The following is an 18,237-nucleotide window of genomic DNA, read 5'->3' on the forward strand; positions in this document are numbered from 1 at the left end:
GCATGACTTTCATTTCATAATAACTACCCTACTTATAAGAGGTCAAGTCGGTTTGCATCTAAGCTCTGTTTACTTTGCGTGGAAAGACTGCCCCGTCTGCAGTTTTTTGTGATCTTTCCTAGAAATATGTGACATGTTGTTTTATCTCAACACTGTTACGTAGTCATTTTGGTGCAAACTTGTTCTTTTATTAAGTCATTTTAGATCAATATTGTGTTTTAAAATGTCCAAATTATAACAGACACGAGCACAACCTAAACTATTAACAGGCAAAGTGCTAAGTATTATAAAAAACATAGGAGTTTTGATATTTTATTTGAAAATTTCAATTTTTATAGCCATGAACATATTTTTTGGATGGCATAGAGACATAGAGATACAGAGATGCAGAGGTGGACGTGTTTTAAATGTCCAGAACTCTTGATTTTAAAACCTAAATGCCAAATCTAATGTTAATCCCTTCAGCTCCTTGATGAAGCTGGGTCTTTCTGTCTTGGCAGTGAGAGTGTGAGCGCAGCTAAGACATAGATTCCTCCCATAGTACTGTGCAGCCTGTGTTTCTGTTACATAAGACTCACAGCTGTTTAGACCTGCACATCTTATGCCTTCAATGTCGCCTTCAGTCACATTTTATTTTCATTCGTTGCACATCTAGGTGAAGCTAATTAGGCATTTGCACAGTGTCTACTCGGATCCAGCTGTAGCTCACTCAGAATTTATTTTTATTTTTTTTAAATGACGTCGAAATTTTGTTTTGGTCAAATGTGCCACTTTAAATCTGCACTGCTGGTTGCCGTGGAGATGTTAATGATATGCCAGGAATGTTTCACAGTATGGAATTAACTTTATCCACCTCACTGGAAGAGCGCATGTTTGAGCCTGTAAATGCCTCTAAATGCAAGATATGCAAGTTTAATGCCATACTGTGGAATATTCTTGGCAAAGCAATATCATCTCCATGGAGAGCAAGCAGGTGGCGTGACCTTTTCCAGAAAAGTTCCATGGTGCAGCTTTAAAATAAAAAAGCCTTTCTTGTAAAAATGTGATGTTTTCTGACGTGTTTTGTGATTGAGAACATAAAAAATACACGAAACAAGAATAAACTAATAAAAGAATCTCCTGTATTTCAGAGCGCGTTTGTAAAGGTCTAAAATAAGGCTCCTACCAGTTTTTGTTGCTAATCGATCAGCCTAGCGAGTATTCCATTGATTAATCGACTAGTTGTTTCGATTGCAAAAGGAAGTGAACATGACTTTTCACAAATTGTCCTCAAGCAGCTTCACTTCAGCTTTTTCTGTTGCATTGTGTTGGAACATATTTACTATTAAGAGTGATTCAAAAAAGGCATTAAATCTACATATTTTTGGATTTGTTTGTTTATATTTTCTGATCTGAGTCAGCAAACCTGTTCTGTTGGCTCATCACATGATTTGGAGCCTGTGAATAGACTGGGTTTTTGTTCTTTGAAATGTAAGGACTGGATCATTTCTGAAAATTATTCATTTGCGATTAGTTCACTTTGTACAGTCACTCCTTCCCTAAGCAAGGTGCCTGATTTGTCTGTTATTAATGTTCATATTTTGATTTACGGACACAATAGCAAAATAAAAATACCAGAATCGTGTAAAGCGAGTTAATGCGAACATTTTAAGACCAAAGTGATGAGTCTGACAGCAGCAGTTACAGAGAGAGAGGCCACAGTTTTTCAATAAAAAGTGAATTGGAGCCAGAAGCGCCCATGATCACTTCGTATTTGGAATGCAGCGGCTAGCGGGTTAGCTATGTCCATTTATAAATACCGTCTTTGGTCCAGACAAATCAAGGAAAAAGACTGAAATATGAACAGACAAATTAATACGAGGATTACATTTCAGAACATGTGAACGTGAACTTCTGCTTTGTGGTTTGTTAATTGCGTTCATTTAAATTTCTATTTGATTGCAGTTAATTAAAGATTAAAGCCTTTTTGATTTAACAGTGACGATGATGATGATGATCCATGATTTTTTTTTTTTCTCTTTTCTATTTTTGGTTAATTTTTTTTTTCAATTATTTACATAATTTAGAGCTTATAAACATTTTTTGTTTTTACTAAAAGAAGGAATAGACTATAGAGATTCAATTTTTGGTTATTTTTTGACTACATGATAAGATTTAAGCCATAGAAGGTTGAATGAATAACTCTGACTCATTACAGATACAAACTAATGAATAAAGTGTGTCATTCTGCTGTTTATATGACAGTATTCTAGATTTAAAATAGTTCTTGTGTTTAAATCTGCTCTTGGGTTTTTGTGTCAGTGGCATATATCATTTCCATGTCATCGTTTATCGTCTCTGTTTACTTCAGCGATATATCGAACTTCAAAATGTGTGCTCTCGGCAGGTCTAGTGTTTCATTCCATAACTTTACACCATTAACTGAAACTGAAACATCTAGATTTAACATTTGTTGTGACTTTACCCTATTCAGAATGTCTTAAATTTATATTATTGATTTGTTTTGTATTGTGATTTTAATGTCTGTCTTATTCTGTAAAGCACTTTGAATTACTTTGTATACCAATGGTGCTTTACAAATAAACTTGCCTTTCCTTTAGCATATCATACTTGTTTTGATTTTATTTCTCGTTAATTTCTTAAGACTGAATCTGAAGTGGCCTGCCCCGTCGTAATTTCTCACCATAGTATTTCCTCTTACATGCCTCAGTGTCTTGTGGTTTTAGTTTGAGTCTATTGTCTCACAGTCTAGACTCTCTTGCATATGGGTTGCCAAGTAGTAAAAGGTGTGATAGGAATTTTATCTGTGTTTATCTCAGTTTCGAGGTAGGGCCACCCAGTTAACAACAACACAAGTGAGTGTAGGCCTGTCACTATAACACATTTTGAAGTTGGAGATATTACTAGTAAGTAAATATAGACGTATCAGATGATATTGAAACTCATTTATGCACCTGAAATACTAACCCAAGAGCAGATTTAAACCACAAAAAACTCTTCTAAATCTACAATATCATTAAAAATCATGAGCTGCGATGAATAAACAGCCGAATGAAACACTTGAGTCTTTGTTTGCATGAGTCATATACGTTATTCATTCAATCTTCTATGGCTTAAATTGTTATCATACAGTCAGAAAATAACACAAAGTAGTGAAAAGAAAAAGTGCACTAGAGAAACACGGATCCAAAAAAATATAGTTCCATCTTTCATATACTGAACGATAAGTGAATATAGTGATTACTGCGACAGGCCTAAGTGAGAGTGACTTTTCTTTCACAGATTTAGCTGTGTAAGAAAGACTTCAGTGAACTTTGAGATGGAGCATACATTATGAAATACATTATTACCGATAAGAACTCTTGACACACATGTACATTTCACTGTGGATATAATTACTACATTAAGTTTCAAATGTAAATTGCTCATAAAATCCGTGTTTTTAATACGCCTGTCACGATGGCCTTTCCAAAATATCGCAGTAAATATTGTACTGTGAGATGCCAGTTTATCATAGGTTTTATTAAGACTTTCATTCATCTTTCATCTCATTCAATTTGTGGAGCGTAAATGTCACTAACTGGTTTAGAGAATAGACCTCAAAGTAGATATAGTTCTGTTTTAGTCCTGGTTTTAGTCCTGTTTTTTTTTAACCTGTTTTTTTTTTTTTTTTTTTGTTCGTTTTTTTACTTGTTTTTAGTCCTGGTTTTAGTGCTTCATTAGCCCTTGATTAGCCTCGTTTACTCCCGGTTTAGTCTTGGTTTAGTCCTGGCCTCGTGCTGATGCCCAGAGTCAGGACTAAACACGGGGAATCAGTGTTTCAGTTTTGTACAGCTAAAACCTGAAGATGTGACATAGGCCTCTACTTTGACCATGTTTAAATCCAGGCTGTAAACGGTTCTGTTTAGCTGTGCATATGACTGAAAGGTTCACTCTTCTCTTTCACTAATCATCAAGTTACTTCTATGAGGATTATTTATGTTTTGATTGGTTGTATTGTGATTTTAATGCCTTTCGTATTCTGTAAAGCACTTTGTGTACCTATTGTGCTATAGAAATAAACTTTCCTCGCCTACTTCCTATGTTTAAGTTTTTACCAGTGTAGTCTCTCTTTTATGAGTTTATATTGGCAGAGCTAAATTTGACTGCGTTGCTCATCAAATAGTCCAGGTTATTTTAGACTATGGGGGGCAGGTTGAGACTATAGGGGGCGCCATTTTCTTCTGTATTAATGGGAAGCTTTGTTACATTCCTACACAATACTAGCGCAGACTAGCGTAGACCATGCTATAACATACTGGTTTTGGAGTGTTAAGATGTCATGTCATTTATTTATTTCTGTTTGCATCCTGGTTTTGTGCCCCAGTTGTTATTGTTCCCTCCATTGACCCTGCCTGTGTTGTTTTGTCCCCAGTGAAGGGCTCCCGTCCGGGGAAGAACGTGCAGCTGACGGAGGGGGAGATCCGCGGCCTCTGCCTCAAATCTCGAGAGATCTTCTTGAGCCAGCCCATCCTCCTTGAGCTCGAGGCGCCGCTCAAAATCTGCGGTCAGTACACACACCAGGCAATATTACTTTACTACAAGGTCATATTTTCTGGTGATGGCTCCTGTCGGTGTAATAAATGGAACGATTTATCGCTGTTGCATAAAGCATTCATAAAGCATTATATTCTGCTGACTCGCTCTGATCTGAATGGTCACTACCTAAACCCCAGCACCTGCTGCCAATCATGAATCAGAGCTAGTGCAGCCTCTGCAGCTCAGTGAGTGAATTCTGGAGGTTCATATGAGACCTGTTCATATACTGAGAATGAGAAAAACATGGATGTGTCCTCTATCTGCAGGTTAAAGCAGACATATTGTGCTGGTATCTGCTCTATCGTTATAATCTATGACACCCGTGGATTATTATGTTATAATTTGCACATTTGAAATCACAATATTCATCTAAAACAACTTAATAAAAGAAACAAGCCAGCTGACTTTTGCATTAGAAAATGGCGGTGCCCTATGGGAGCTGACGTCATCACAACAAAGAGCTGTGTAGCTGTCGGCTGCTCCTATGGATAGCTGCAGATCACACTAGCAAGTAGCGTTTTTTGTTTTTTTGTTTTTTTCCATTTGTGCCAAAATGACTACGAGATGCTGCCAAATCCCACGGGTATTACCAATTAAGAAAATAAATTGGGGTTGATCAGCAAAATGGCATCTTGAAAATAAGAGATTAAAGATGGTTTAAACATGCATGATTTACACCAAATACAACTAGAACATGGTTAAAACCTCTGAAAAGTAAATTTTGCAGAATGGGTCTGTTTAAGGCTCTGGCAGCATAAGTTTTTCATGTGTTTTATTGCTACATATTACCTTGAAAAACATGCATTCTTATTGTGGGCTTGCTCCATTTCAGTTAAGCACTACAAATAATGCAAAGTTAGTTAGTAAAGAGAATATTTAAAAAGGTGGTAAATGATAAGATTATTAAAAGAGATTATTAAGATTCCCCAATCTAAATATAAATTTGACATATATAATAGTGTGCGATATATTTATTCATTTACAAAGTCTTTATTTTATAACCAAACAACAATGGTGTAAAGGTTGTTGTTGTTTTTTTTTTTACATCAAATGTGCAGAATCTCTCCAGTATTAAACCCCATCTCTCTGCTGCCCCCTGTAGGCGATGTCCACGGTCAGTACTACGACCTGCTGCGGCTCTTTGAGTACGGAGGCTTTCCCCCCGAGAGTAACTATCTGTTTCTGGGTGACTACGTGGACCGAGGGAAGCAGTCGCTGGAGACCATCTGCCTCCTGCTGGCCTACAAAATCAAATACCCTGAAAACTTCTTCCTGCTGAGAGGGAACCATGAGTGTGCCTCTATCAACCGCATCTATGGCTTCTACGACGAGTGTGAGTTAAAACGCTGTAAAAACACTGACCCTGACCATCTTTAACGGGCCCATATTAAGGTATTTTTAAATCTATGTTGTAATGTTGTTTCCTCATTACAAACTTACCTGGAGTTGTGTTTTGTTTCATTCACACATGTTTAACACAAACCCTGCATATTTAGGCTGACTTCTTCTCTAAAACTGAAAACACTCTGTCCCACCTTGTGATGTCATCATGTGGTAAAACTCCATACACCTTCACTAGAATTATTTGGATAATTTCAGCCCTATTACCAATCTTTACTGAACTAAAGGTAAAAGGGAGCTGTTAACTTGAAATCATCATGATGTCAAAAGGTGGAAAAGAGCATTTTGAACTTTGGAAATGTGGACAGACTAATAATAAAGGGTTAGTCAAACATGTGTGAATGAAACAAAACACAACTTTAGGTATGTTTTTGAGGAGGTAACAACATTATAACATGGCTAAAAGCTCATAAGGGTCAAATTTGTGTAATACAGGACCTTTTAATGTGGTTTACCGTAAATGTTATGTTTAACAGGGGCATTAAAGGTGCTGTACCGTATGTTTACTGTCTTTAAAAACATGAAAAACAACTATTTTAAACAGTTTTCAGTCGTCCAAAGTTATTCTTCGCTTACCTTATGCATTCAGAGCATCCTAATTGTGCACCATGATGAGCTTATAAGCACTTTGTACAACTCTGAGAGACCAACCCACTTCCTGGTTATCTAGCAATCAAACACAAACAAAATACTTATTTTGACGAGCTGCTTACACAACATATCTGTACTGGGGAAAGACACGTTTTGTTCAAATACATGGGAAAAAATCTGGTACAGGGCTTTTCAACTCATTTACTTAGTGATGCTCGTTTAGGGCAGCAGGAGTACACTTGAGTAATTTACCCACTAACGTCAAAGTTTGGTGTTTAATCCTCTTCAATATGTATTTTGTCTGTCACAGAATAATTGAAAACGCCCTATATGAAATGTAAATTGTTGTTCAAATTAGCTTAAAACTATTTTTTATCTTTTTATAACCTGTTTGACTCCTGCGTCCTCTTTAATATGTTCGGTCCATACAGGTCATAACAAAATGAATAAACATTTTCTGTGTACTATAAATACTTGTCTTGGTGTTTTCCAGGTAAGCGGAGGTACAACATAAAGCTGTGGAAGACCTTCACAGACTGTTTCAACTGTTTACCTGTGGCCGCCATCGTCGACGAGAAGATCTTCTGCTGTCACGGAGGTCAGGCCTGTGCTAATAATAAATAAACAAACAAACAATTGATACTTTGCAGCTGATACAATCAATATTCCCTGGGGGTGTGAAGCTAACTAGAGGCACTGCTCTGTCTGAAGCTCTGTTACTCAAATTAGACTTTAATCTGAGCTTTGTTTTAACACAATTTGACAGGACAGAACTGACTTAGCTGAAACTTTAAGAGTAGAGCTGATTTGTGCTGTTAAACAAGTCTCTCTAAATTACATTACAGGCACAAGCTAGCCAACTGCTTATCACTTAGTCACTCTCACCTTTTTGCTGAAAATCAAACACCTAGACAGGCCCGTGAACGCTCGTATCGATCACAGGCTCCTGAAAATGTGTTGTTTGAAAACTCAAGAATACAAAATGGATTCAGACAATCTAAAAAAAAAAACAATCAGGTTGAGTTTGCTAATGTCTGCAATGTGTCGCCATGGAAACTGCCATAGACATACATGCAGAACCCCATCTCAGCTTGATGTCACTGCAAAGTATCAATACAGGTTTTCTTTGCAAGTTAAATAACAGTACTTTTAGCCACACATTAATGACTCGTATACGATGACTCACTGTACAACTGTTCATGTAAGTTTACTGAGCAATTAATGAGAAAAACTGCACCAGACTGTCTGACTCAAAATATCTGTAATGATTCAAATCTCATGGTAGTTTTAACCGCTACTCATCGCATAGTTGAATAATTAAATTGTATAAATGGCTGTGTGTTTCTTAAAATGCCCTGATTAAGTTTGTGCCATTCAAAGTAGTTTCTTTCTGCCCATAGTCTCAGAGGTGGGCGAATTACAAGATACTTCTCCCCCTAATGATGTTCTGCTTTTTCTGCTCAATGATGTTTTAGTAAAATGAGTTGTCTGACCAATATGGCTGTTTACGATGAACAGTTTGTAAAATGGTTGAGTTTATTGATGATACCAGTGAAACCATACGTCTTTTTTGTTGTTGTTTCTTTTATGTTTTTAATGGAAAACGCATCATTACATTCAGTGACGTATCTCTGATAAGTCTTAGTCCTTTTCATGTCTCTTTTTTTTTTTAACAACAAACAAGTAAAATAATAAAACGAGTTGGTTTAACTGGGTGCACAAACCAGACATTTCACCAATAAAATAAAATATTCATACAGTATATAACACATTACAATTTTACGGGTCAAACGAAATTGGCACAAAAGGGGAGGATTCAAACTACGGGTGGGACAGTTAACAATACTATAGTTTATTATGATAAAAAAGTCAACAGTAATCGCTCTTGTGACATTATATATAATCGTGATAATCGGGAACAGAGATAATCCTGATTATATTGCCAGAATATGCAGAAAAATACTATCGTACTTCTCCATGATGCCACTAGATCATAGTTGTTTTCACTTACAAAGCACAAAACTACAGTTGTTTAAATATGGAACCTGTTCATAATATTAAAAGTAAAAATATTCTGGATATGAATAATTATAAACTGTCAGCAACTTTCATAATTATCGCGACAAAATCGTTAAAATCTCTAAAACCAAATTTCAATATCGTCTCATGCTTAATACAAACTGTACAAACATTTATCCCACATCGTGTAGAATTTTTCCCTGTGAGTTCTTGGAGTGTTTGTCAATATTTCCATTTTAAATATTTCCAAAATCATACCAAACCAGTCATGAAGTGTTGGATGAGTCGTGCGTGTTTCTTACTGCCCGCTAAAAACTCCTGTAATAGTTTTATATCCCCTCCTCGGTGTTTTTAAAGCGCACTTTTCTCTTCCCAGGCCTGTCCCCAGACCTGCAGTCGATGGAGCAGATCCGCAGAGTGATGAGGCCCACAGACGTGCCGGACCAGGGGCTGCTCTGCGACCTGCTCTGGGCGGACCCCGATAAGGACGTGCTGGGCTGGGGCGAGAACGACCGCGGAGTGTCCTTCACCTTCGGAGCCGACGTCGTGGCAAAGTTTCTCCACAAACACGATATGGATCTAATATGCAGGGCGCACCAGGTATGACGGAGGGGAAACTAATTCATCACATCAAGGGTCTGCGGTCAACATTCCCCCGGGGTGTGATGCTAACTGTAGGCTCTGCTCTGTCTGAAGCTCTTTGACTCAACTCAAGCTTTAATCTGAGCTTTGTTTTAACACAATCTGATCATAAAGAACTCACTTGGTTACTAATCAGTGCTAAAATTATTGATACAAAACATTGATATTTTAGTATCGTGACGACACTAATGGCTCCTAGTAGTTTGTGTTCAGTCTGACGTTCTGTTTCCCGTTTCTGTTCAGGTGGTAGAAGACGGTTACGAGTTTTTCGCAAAGAGGCAGCTGGTCACTTTGTTCTCGGCTCCAAACTACTGCGGCGAGTTCGACAACGCCGGCGCCATGATGAGCGTGGATGAGACGCTCATGTGCTCCTTTCAGGTAAAACACAGGGAGAGCAGTGTGTGTGTGTTTTATTAGTTTAGTTTATCAGGTGGTGATATTAGAAAATGATGCAATATTACATAACTTTGTATTGTGGGTTATTGGCATTATTTGAAGACGGGGGCGACAGTGTTTGCCCACTGATCCGAAGGTTAGGGGTCCAAATCCCGCTCTCAACATAAACATTGGTTGAGCAGTCAGATCCACTAACTCACAGGTTGGCGGTGTGACTCAGCTCCCTCAGATGAATCCTGTCATTGTGTCCTTGGGCAAGACACTTAACCCACCTCGCCCCCAGTGTCTGTGTACACTGGTGTATGTGTGAATGGGTGAGTGGTTCTGTGATGTAAAGTGCTTTGAGTGTCTTGAAGGTGTGAAGGTGGAAAAAGCGCTATTTAAAAATGTTTTAGGTCTTATTTATAAAATTGTACATTTGGTTTGAATAAGTAAAAATAAAATCCATCATTATAAGGGGGGTGAAATTTTTTTTGTTTTTTTGTTTTTTTTTTCTCTTTTCACCCAGGCCGCATTTCAGTCTATAATGGACACAGTTGGTACAATTTAATTAAGATTATACTTCTACTACTATTGCAATGCAAACTGTGTCAAAAGCAAAACTGAGCCAAAACAAGAACTAAAAAGGATTTAATGGAACAATTATATGTCCTGTATAATACAAAAGTGACTCATGTTATACAAAAGTGACTTATGTTATAATGTTATCTCCTCAAAAACATACCTGAAGTTGTGTTTTGTTTAATTCACATGTTTGAGAAACACTTTATTATTAGTCTGTCACCAAAGCCCAGAATGCTCTGTTCCACCTTGTGATGTCATGAAGCAGTAGTTCATACGGCTACATTTTACCTTTAGTTCAGTAGGGATTGCTGATTCCAGGGCTGAAATCATTCAAATGGTGAGGCGGTGGAGCACTTCCTGTATTACCTGTATTACATCACAAGGTGGAACAGAGTGCTTTCTGTTTGAGGGAAGAACTCAAAACACACATGTTTAACACACAAGCCCTGCCTAAATATGCAGGGCTTGTGTGTTAAACATGTGAATGAAACAAAACACACCTCCCGCTCTGTTTGTGATGAGGAAATGACATTAGAACATAGATGAGAGAATATCATAATATGGGCCCTTTAAACATTAAACACATGTTTTCTCTGTTAGATGGAAGTCTGTAGGATTGTATTTTATTAGAATAACATTAGTTGCATTTTCCCTGTTTATTTAAGCTCATATAGTCCGTGGTCACATGTCGTTTTAAGGGCCTCATGTGATGTTGGTGGAGGTTATCTGTCTGTGTCCAGGTCATGTGATTCTAAATGTTTACATCACTTTCACCACACGAAATACCTTTGTCCCTTTAATGCAGTTCATGTGAGACCTTAGCTTCAGGTGAAATAAACTCAACTAAGGCTCAAACTGACCATTATTTTAGTAGGTGACTTGTCAAACTTGTTATTTAAGGCTGAAACATTGAAATGGATTTGTGAATTGTGTCAAAGTCTAAACAAATTATTTTACTTGAGTGTCTCCTGGTAGCTGCTGTCACATCCACGATGTGTGATCCCACTTTAGACTTAACAACTCTGTCCAGTTCAATATTTCAGCAAAAGCATCATTTTCACTTTGTGTTTTTGTCTAGAGACACTTCAGGAGAGACACCAATAAAACACCTGAACAACGACGCTAATGAAGTGTGGCCAGTGATCCAAAATAAATGATAATATTGAGTGTTAGGTTTCTCAAAAGTACTCGAAAACAAAAATATTTCAATTTATATGTTTGTCTTTGAAGCTAATGGACTCCTATAGCCACTGCTTCAGAATCCTCACTGGCACAACATAAAATAAATGAATAATTAGGCTTTAAAAATGGGTTTAGACATAATATTATTTTTGTACTAAATTAGTACTACACAGGATGTCTGCTAATATGTCCCAATGTATTTTTTGTTTTACCTGCTGTTTGTAAAAACGACAATTATGGGATACCTCAATTTAATATGTGAATGTAATGAATGTGTGTGAATGAGTGAGTGGTTCCTTGATCTAAAGCGTTTGAGTGACTTGAAGGTGGAAAAGCGCTATATAAAAATGTACACATGTAAATGTTTGCATCTCCATGGAGACGATCAGAAAGCAGCAAAAATTATTGGGTTTAAAAAATAATTTCCAAGTTAATCAATTACTTTTTTTTTAACTTTATAATATTATTTATTAAAAGCCACTGTGTCTTGACTCACTGTGTCTTTGCTCATGTCCATCTCTCTAAACTCAAATGTTTTTTCTTTTATTTCACAGATTTTGAAGCCAGCCGACAAAAAGCTGTACCCGTACGGAGGAGGGGGCGGCCTGGGCTCCGGTCGACCCGTCACCCCCCCACGAAATTCAGCCAAGGCCGCCAAGGCTAAAAAATAACACCCACTGTCTCACCACCATCACAGCGCCCCCTAGCTGTCCCGCTCCGACATTACACCCCCTTTTCCATCTGTCTTTTTCTTTCTTTCTCTCTCTCTTTCTCTTTCTCTCTCTCCTCTACCTCCCTCCCTTCTTCAGCAACAGACGCGTGATAAACCAGGGTTCAATCGTGGTTCTTCTGGACAGGACTATTTTTAAACAAATGTTGCTGAATTTTTTTGAGTGCGTGTACAAAGCGAAATTGCTGTATTGTATGTTTGTGTAACTTTTTCTTGTTTTTGTTTAAAGTCACAGACCAGTGTTTTGCCAGAGAAGGTCAAATTTAACGTGAAGCAGTTGGTGATTTATGGTAGATACGTTTTAGCGTATGTCTAGGTTGGAGAAGCAGAAAGGTACTACAATTACTACTACTACTTTTTTTTAAGTTTTCTACTTTATTATGTTCTTCACCCATCAAAAACGTGCCTGAAGAGATTTTAGTAATTTAATGATCTCTCCCAGGCACTATTCAAACCCTCCTTACGGTTAGCTGTACGTTTCTGTACGAGGCTCCGCCCACAAGCCTACGTCACCCATGCTCCCAACATGACAATTCTCCATAAATATACAAAAAACATGATACAAAACTGTACACAGCAACTTGACAAACCTGATGTGATGTGCAGTAGTTTCATTAGCGGGATGTACGCTGATTGTGTTGTGATGGTGCTCTGAAGGGGGAGTGACTTAGCGCTGGGAGCAAAGGGAGGGAGGACTCAGAGCGTGAGAAACCAAAGTGAAACATAAAACATGTTAATACGTTGTTTTAGACAAATATAGCATTTTCAAAACAATAGAAGGTAACACGGTGATCTACGGGGCATTAACTGCTTAAACATAACATTTGTAATACTTAAAGCAGTGATTGTGGAAAGCTATCACCTTGAGAACAACAAAATAACGTTGCATTGAATACGCCATTGCCACAAATAAATCAAGTACCTGTCTGCTCCTCCAAAGCTGGGTTATACTTTTAACTATCTACTTTAGGGACCAGGTCTATCTAAAATAATCCTACTTTTCCAAAATACTGGCCTCTGCCTTAAAATCATTGTAAATCTACGGTGGCCGTTGGGGGACAAAATGCTGGGATATATTTGTGGCCACTGGGAGCACATGAAACCACTCTGGGGTTGCACTAGTGGAGCTATGTGCAGCCTGAATTGTAAATTAAATATACTATAATACGAATGAATTTTTTTTTTTTGCAACTTTACTTCCCCTAAACTTTTATTTTGAAAAACCCCAATGAGTAAAGAATGCGATCGAGGATGTGAAATAGTAATTTTTTGTTTGTTTCATTGTTTTTGTAGATACTTGGAATGGGCATTCTTGTTTTGAGTTAACATTAAGTAATTATTAACTTTTTAATTTTAATTCACAACATCCCTTAGCCATTTGCATCTCGCCTTTAGTAGAAACTACCATTTTTTATTAATATTTGAACTGTGTAACTTTTCTGGGAGATCCGCTACCTGCTTGTTTCTATGAAGATGTTATTACTTTGCTTAGAATGTTCCACAGTATGGCATTAAACACTAAACATGGCATTTAAAGGTCCTATATTACGCAAAATGGACTCGTGTGAGTTTTTAGTCATGTTACAGTGCTGTTCCCTCCTTAAAAACAAACCTGGAGTTGTGTTTTGTTTGTTTTACATGTTTGAGTAACTCTTTATTATTAGTCTGTCACATCTCCAAAGTTCAAAATCCTCTGTTCCACCTTGTGATGTCATGAAGCTGTAGTTTTCTACTTAACAGCTCCTTTTACCTTTAGTTCAGGAGACATTGGCAATTCCAGATGATTCTAGTGAAGGTGCGTGGAGTTTAAAAACACTGTGGAGCACTTCCTGTATTACCACATGACATCACAAGGTGGAACAGAGTGTTTTCAGTTTGAGAGAAGAACTCCGCCTAAATATACAGGGTTTGTGTGAATGAAACAAAACACAACTCCAGCTCTGTTTGTGAGATCAGAAAATGGAGTAATATGGGCCGTATAATTACTTGGAAAAACATGGACTCTCCTATCCGTAGATGTGACCTGTAATTTGTCCAGGTGGGCAGCTGCTTCTCTCAATGAAGATAGATTAGTTTAATACCGTACTGTGGAACACTCCAGGCAACTCAATCAATTACATCTCCATGGAAACCAAAAGGTGGTAGACCAGTCCATTAGAAAATTTACTCAGTGTTGCATTGTAGGAAGTTTGACCCACTTCATGAGAGATTGCTCTTTATCTCAAGTACATTTAAACACGAAATCTTATATAAAAAATGTTGTAAAAAGTGAAATATTTAAACTTGGACCTAAAAGTGCTCTATCGATTACATTAAGTGGCATTTGTGTGGAAGAAAATGAAGGATCGCTATTGGCACCTACTGTGTATTTAACTTAAAATCTATGAATGTTTTGAGATATTAAAATTAGCTTCACTATGTAGATTCTTGTACGACGCCAAACGAAAAAAAAAAAAAACGCTTTTCAATTTAATATCTTAGGGCTACGATAGGACAGCTAACGAAATAATGTGAACTCATGATTTTAGTTTCGAACCTGATCTGTTCTGTAAATGTGCTTCTCCTCTGTACTGTCCTTTCTGTCGCGTTTAGTTCATCCAATGGCAAACAGGGTTATCCCAAAACACAATCTCTACCTTTCTACAATATTATTACACACCAACTAGCCAATGCATTCAAACCACTGATGGGTGAGGTTTTACAGCTGAGGAATATAGCAAGTTGTGTTTGAAATAAGCAGGAAAACTGAGTAAGGATTTGAGCAAGTTTGACAGATGGGTATTCTTGGTCTACACTGGTCAATATCTAGAATGGCGATTTTAGACCTAGTTTATTGCTGTTTTGGTCCTGGTTTATTGCTGTTTTGGTCCTGGTTTAGACCTGGTTTAGACCTGGTTTAGACCTGGTTTAGACCTGGTTTAGACCTGGTTTAGACCTGGTTTAGACCTGGTTTAGCGCAGCTGTTGTGGAATGTTACTGGTCTCTATTGGTCAGTATATAAGTACGGTTTTAGACCTGGTTTAGTCCTGGTTTAGTCTTGGTTTAGTCCTTTGTTGGACCTGATTATTTTCTGGGGTAGACCAGTTTTAGACCTGGTTTACTACAGCTCTTGAAGGCTGTTCCCAATGTCTTGTGGCCAGTATCTATTAGAAAAGCTTCAGACCTGGTTTAGTACCAGGTTAGACCTTCGTTTAGACCTTCGTTTTAGACCTGTTTTAGTCCTGGTTTGGTTCTGTTTTAGATCTTGGTGAGACCTGGATTAGACCTTGTTCAGCCCTGGTTTAGTACCAAGTTAGACCTTAGTTTTAGACCTTGTTAGTTCATTTCTACTCTTTACACTTTATACTATGATGCTGTTCTTGTCCGTACCAAAAGCAGGCGTTCCTTGAGAGTGGTTGTCGTATTGTTTTGGCTGGTTGGTGCAGTCTTCATGAACTGTCAGGGTATTGTCCCATCTCATTTCATTACATCTGATCTGACGGAGCCGGGTCTGCATCGTTTGCCTGATTTCTCCCATAGCACACCCTCAATAACTTATACAGCATTTTCTCATGACAAAGAAAGTAGGTGCTATTCCAAGATGGCTGCCACTTATCTATTTCAGTTCACACTTTTATCAACTTTTCTTTCACAGACATATTAAACTCAGATTTAACTGGCATTATATTTAGCTTGAAATGTAGTAGTTTGTTTTTGGGTTTTTTTACTTTCAAGATGGATAAATGTAACACGAAATCGCTTCCGCAGTAAACGAGATTATAGAGTTTATATGTCACCTATTTAAAACACTATTGCATAACCGATTACAGTTAATAACTTCTTTCTACCCCAAAATTTCAAATGTCATGCTACTTACTTACTGGTCATGTAGTCTGCTCTGTACTGTAGTTGTGACGCCCTCTGCTGGTCATCGGAGGGAGTTGTTGCTTTAGTAATTTTCGCATAGGTAAACAGTTTAATTTCTTTGTCATGAATTACACGTGCAAGTACAAGTAAAATAGATCAGATGGATGCTTAGTACCAGAAATACTTTGCTTTTAGTTTGAAAATTCATTTATGGACCAAATCTTTCCATGTGTTTCAGTGTTTATCCTCAACCTGTCTATTTTCCATAGTCAACTGCAGTAACCTACAACTACTAAAGTATCTAGAGCTCCAAATGTCTTTTTAAAATAAGTTCAATACTTGTTCAGGCAATATCGATTCAAAATCATCTTATCGTGCTATATAGTGTGGTCAGCTCACATCCAGTAACTCAGGAAGTGATGTGTATTTTTATTCAGAGTTTTCATATGTTTTAAATGCAGCCGACCCCATATATTTGAACCTCAAATCCACTTCTTCTCTAATACAAATGCTATCGGAACGGCTATTTTATCTTTTTGTTAACTACTACTGCCTTTGCCCATTTTCTTTGTAAGACGAAAACCCTATTATAAGCTCAAATTGTACAGAATGTATGGCATTATAATATTAATAGCCGTTTTTTAGTCAAATGCGTGCTTTTTTTTTCCTCTATCTCAAAAGCTGAAGTTAAGCTGGAACAATATTAAAAATGTCATTCCCATCGCTGTATACACAAAAGCTTATTGATTTTTTCCATTATATTTCCATCGTCACATACCTCTATTTTCTCATTTTCTTTATACTAATAATAATGTTAACGCTTTGACACAGCATATAAACTAGTGTAGGATTTTTTTAACCAATCAGGGAATACGCCACGCACTGTCGCTGGGTAGAATATTATTGTAACTATGAGAAAGACGATGATGACGATACAACAGAAATGAACAGTATTTCTGCTTTGTATTTTATTGTTTTGAAATCACAAACTGTCTCTGTTACAAAGTAGGAATAAAGTTAGAAAATTTTGTATAACTGGTCTATGTCTTTCTTGGGAGTAAAAATGTAAAAAGTTCATATTCATGTATTGTATAATCTTTTTGGGATTGCCAGTCACTGTACATTGTCTGTTTTATTCCTAAATACATAGAGTTTGGTGACAAAAATTAGATATTTCAGATAAATATGCAGGGTTTGTGAGTTAAACGTGTGAATGAAACAAAACACAACTCCAGATCTGTTGGAGATGAGGAAACTATTGTAACATAGATCAACATAGATCACATCAGCAGTGTAATTTGGGCTCTTTTTACAAAAAAAATTAGCCTAGTCTTTTCTTGTTTTGTAATTATGGTGAAATTAGGTTATAATTTTACTTCCTGGTTGGACACAGGCAGCAGATATAACATGCGTAGAGGTATATTTCCTAGCACTCATAATGTTAACAGGGGCCAAAACTTGTCTAAATTACACAATAGTTTTGTGAGTAGTTTGAGTAATAAAAATAAATAACAGTAGTGGAACAATGCCACCGCTGGATCAGAGAGGCCATCGAGGTCCTCAAACGAGGTCCAAGGAGCATGGATCATGATGACGGAGCGTTCACATTATCGCACATGTAGATGCGGTCCTGGAGAAGGCACCGGACAGTAAGGGGCGTAAGCTTCCCCACAACATCACTACATCACTGTCACTACACCATCACTGCACTACAACATCACGAACCCCATCACTACATTACAACATCACAGTTACTGCACCATCACCACACCATCACTGTCACAACACCATGGCTACACTACACCATCATTACACCTTCACTACACGATCACTGCACTACAACATCACTACACCTTTACTACACTGTCACTACACTATCACTACATTAAAACATCACTACACCTTTACTACACTATCACTACATTACAACATCACTACACCATCACCACACCATCACTGTCACAACACCATGGCTACATTACAACATCACCATTATTATACCATTACTTCACCATCACTACACATGATGTTTCTGAAGAAGATGCAGCAAGTAGCCGAAACATGTAAAGCAGGTAAACAAACGCTCTATAATTATGATTTGGAAGCGAATTCCAAATCATAATTAGAAGCATATATTAATGTGTCACATGCACTAGGGTGAAATATTAATGTGTCACATGCACTAGGGTGAAATAGGGTGACCGCCTGTCCCTCTTTTAGCTGTTCTGCACATCCATTTAGACCTCAGTCCCTAGTCCAGACTGTGTCCAACCATCTCTCACCAAATT

General features: G+C 37.5%; 1 protein-coding gene and 1 long non-coding RNA gene across 2 annotated transcripts in view; both read left to right on the forward strand.

The window, feature by feature from the left end:
- Positions 1-16,984, forward strand: part of LOC129456477 (uncharacterized) — a 68,146-nt gene extending 51,162 nt beyond the window's left edge. The window contains exon 2 of the long non-coding RNA XR_008648782.1: positions 13,909-16,984. This is a non-coding gene — a long non-coding RNA (uncharacterized LOC129456477). The remainder of the gene's footprint in view (positions 1-13,908) is intronic.
- Positions 1-16,984, forward strand: part of ppp1caa (protein phosphatase 1, catalytic subunit, alpha isozyme a) — a 33,574-nt gene extending 16,590 nt beyond the window's left edge. The window contains exons 3-8 of the mRNA XM_033970978.2: positions 4,415-4,546; positions 5,681-5,911; positions 7,064-7,168; positions 8,966-9,189; positions 9,475-9,609; positions 11,928-16,984. Of these exons, the coding sequence (XP_033826869.1) occupies positions 4,415-4,546; positions 5,681-5,911; positions 7,064-7,168; positions 8,966-9,189; positions 9,475-9,609; positions 11,928-12,044 (944 nt within the window). The 3' untranslated portion in view covers positions 12,045-16,984. The remainder of the gene's footprint in view (positions 1-4,414; positions 4,547-5,680; positions 5,912-7,063; positions 7,169-8,965; positions 9,190-9,474; positions 9,610-11,927) is intronic.
- Positions 16,985-18,237: the final 1,253 nt, after the last annotated feature.

This window comes from Periophthalmus magnuspinnatus, chromosome 8 (genome assembly GCF_009829125.3).
Source record: "Periophthalmus magnuspinnatus isolate fPerMag1 chromosome 8, fPerMag1.2.pri, whole genome shotgun sequence".
Lineage (NCBI taxonomy): Eukaryota > Metazoa > Chordata > Actinopteri > Gobiiformes > Gobiidae > Periophthalmus > Periophthalmus magnuspinnatus.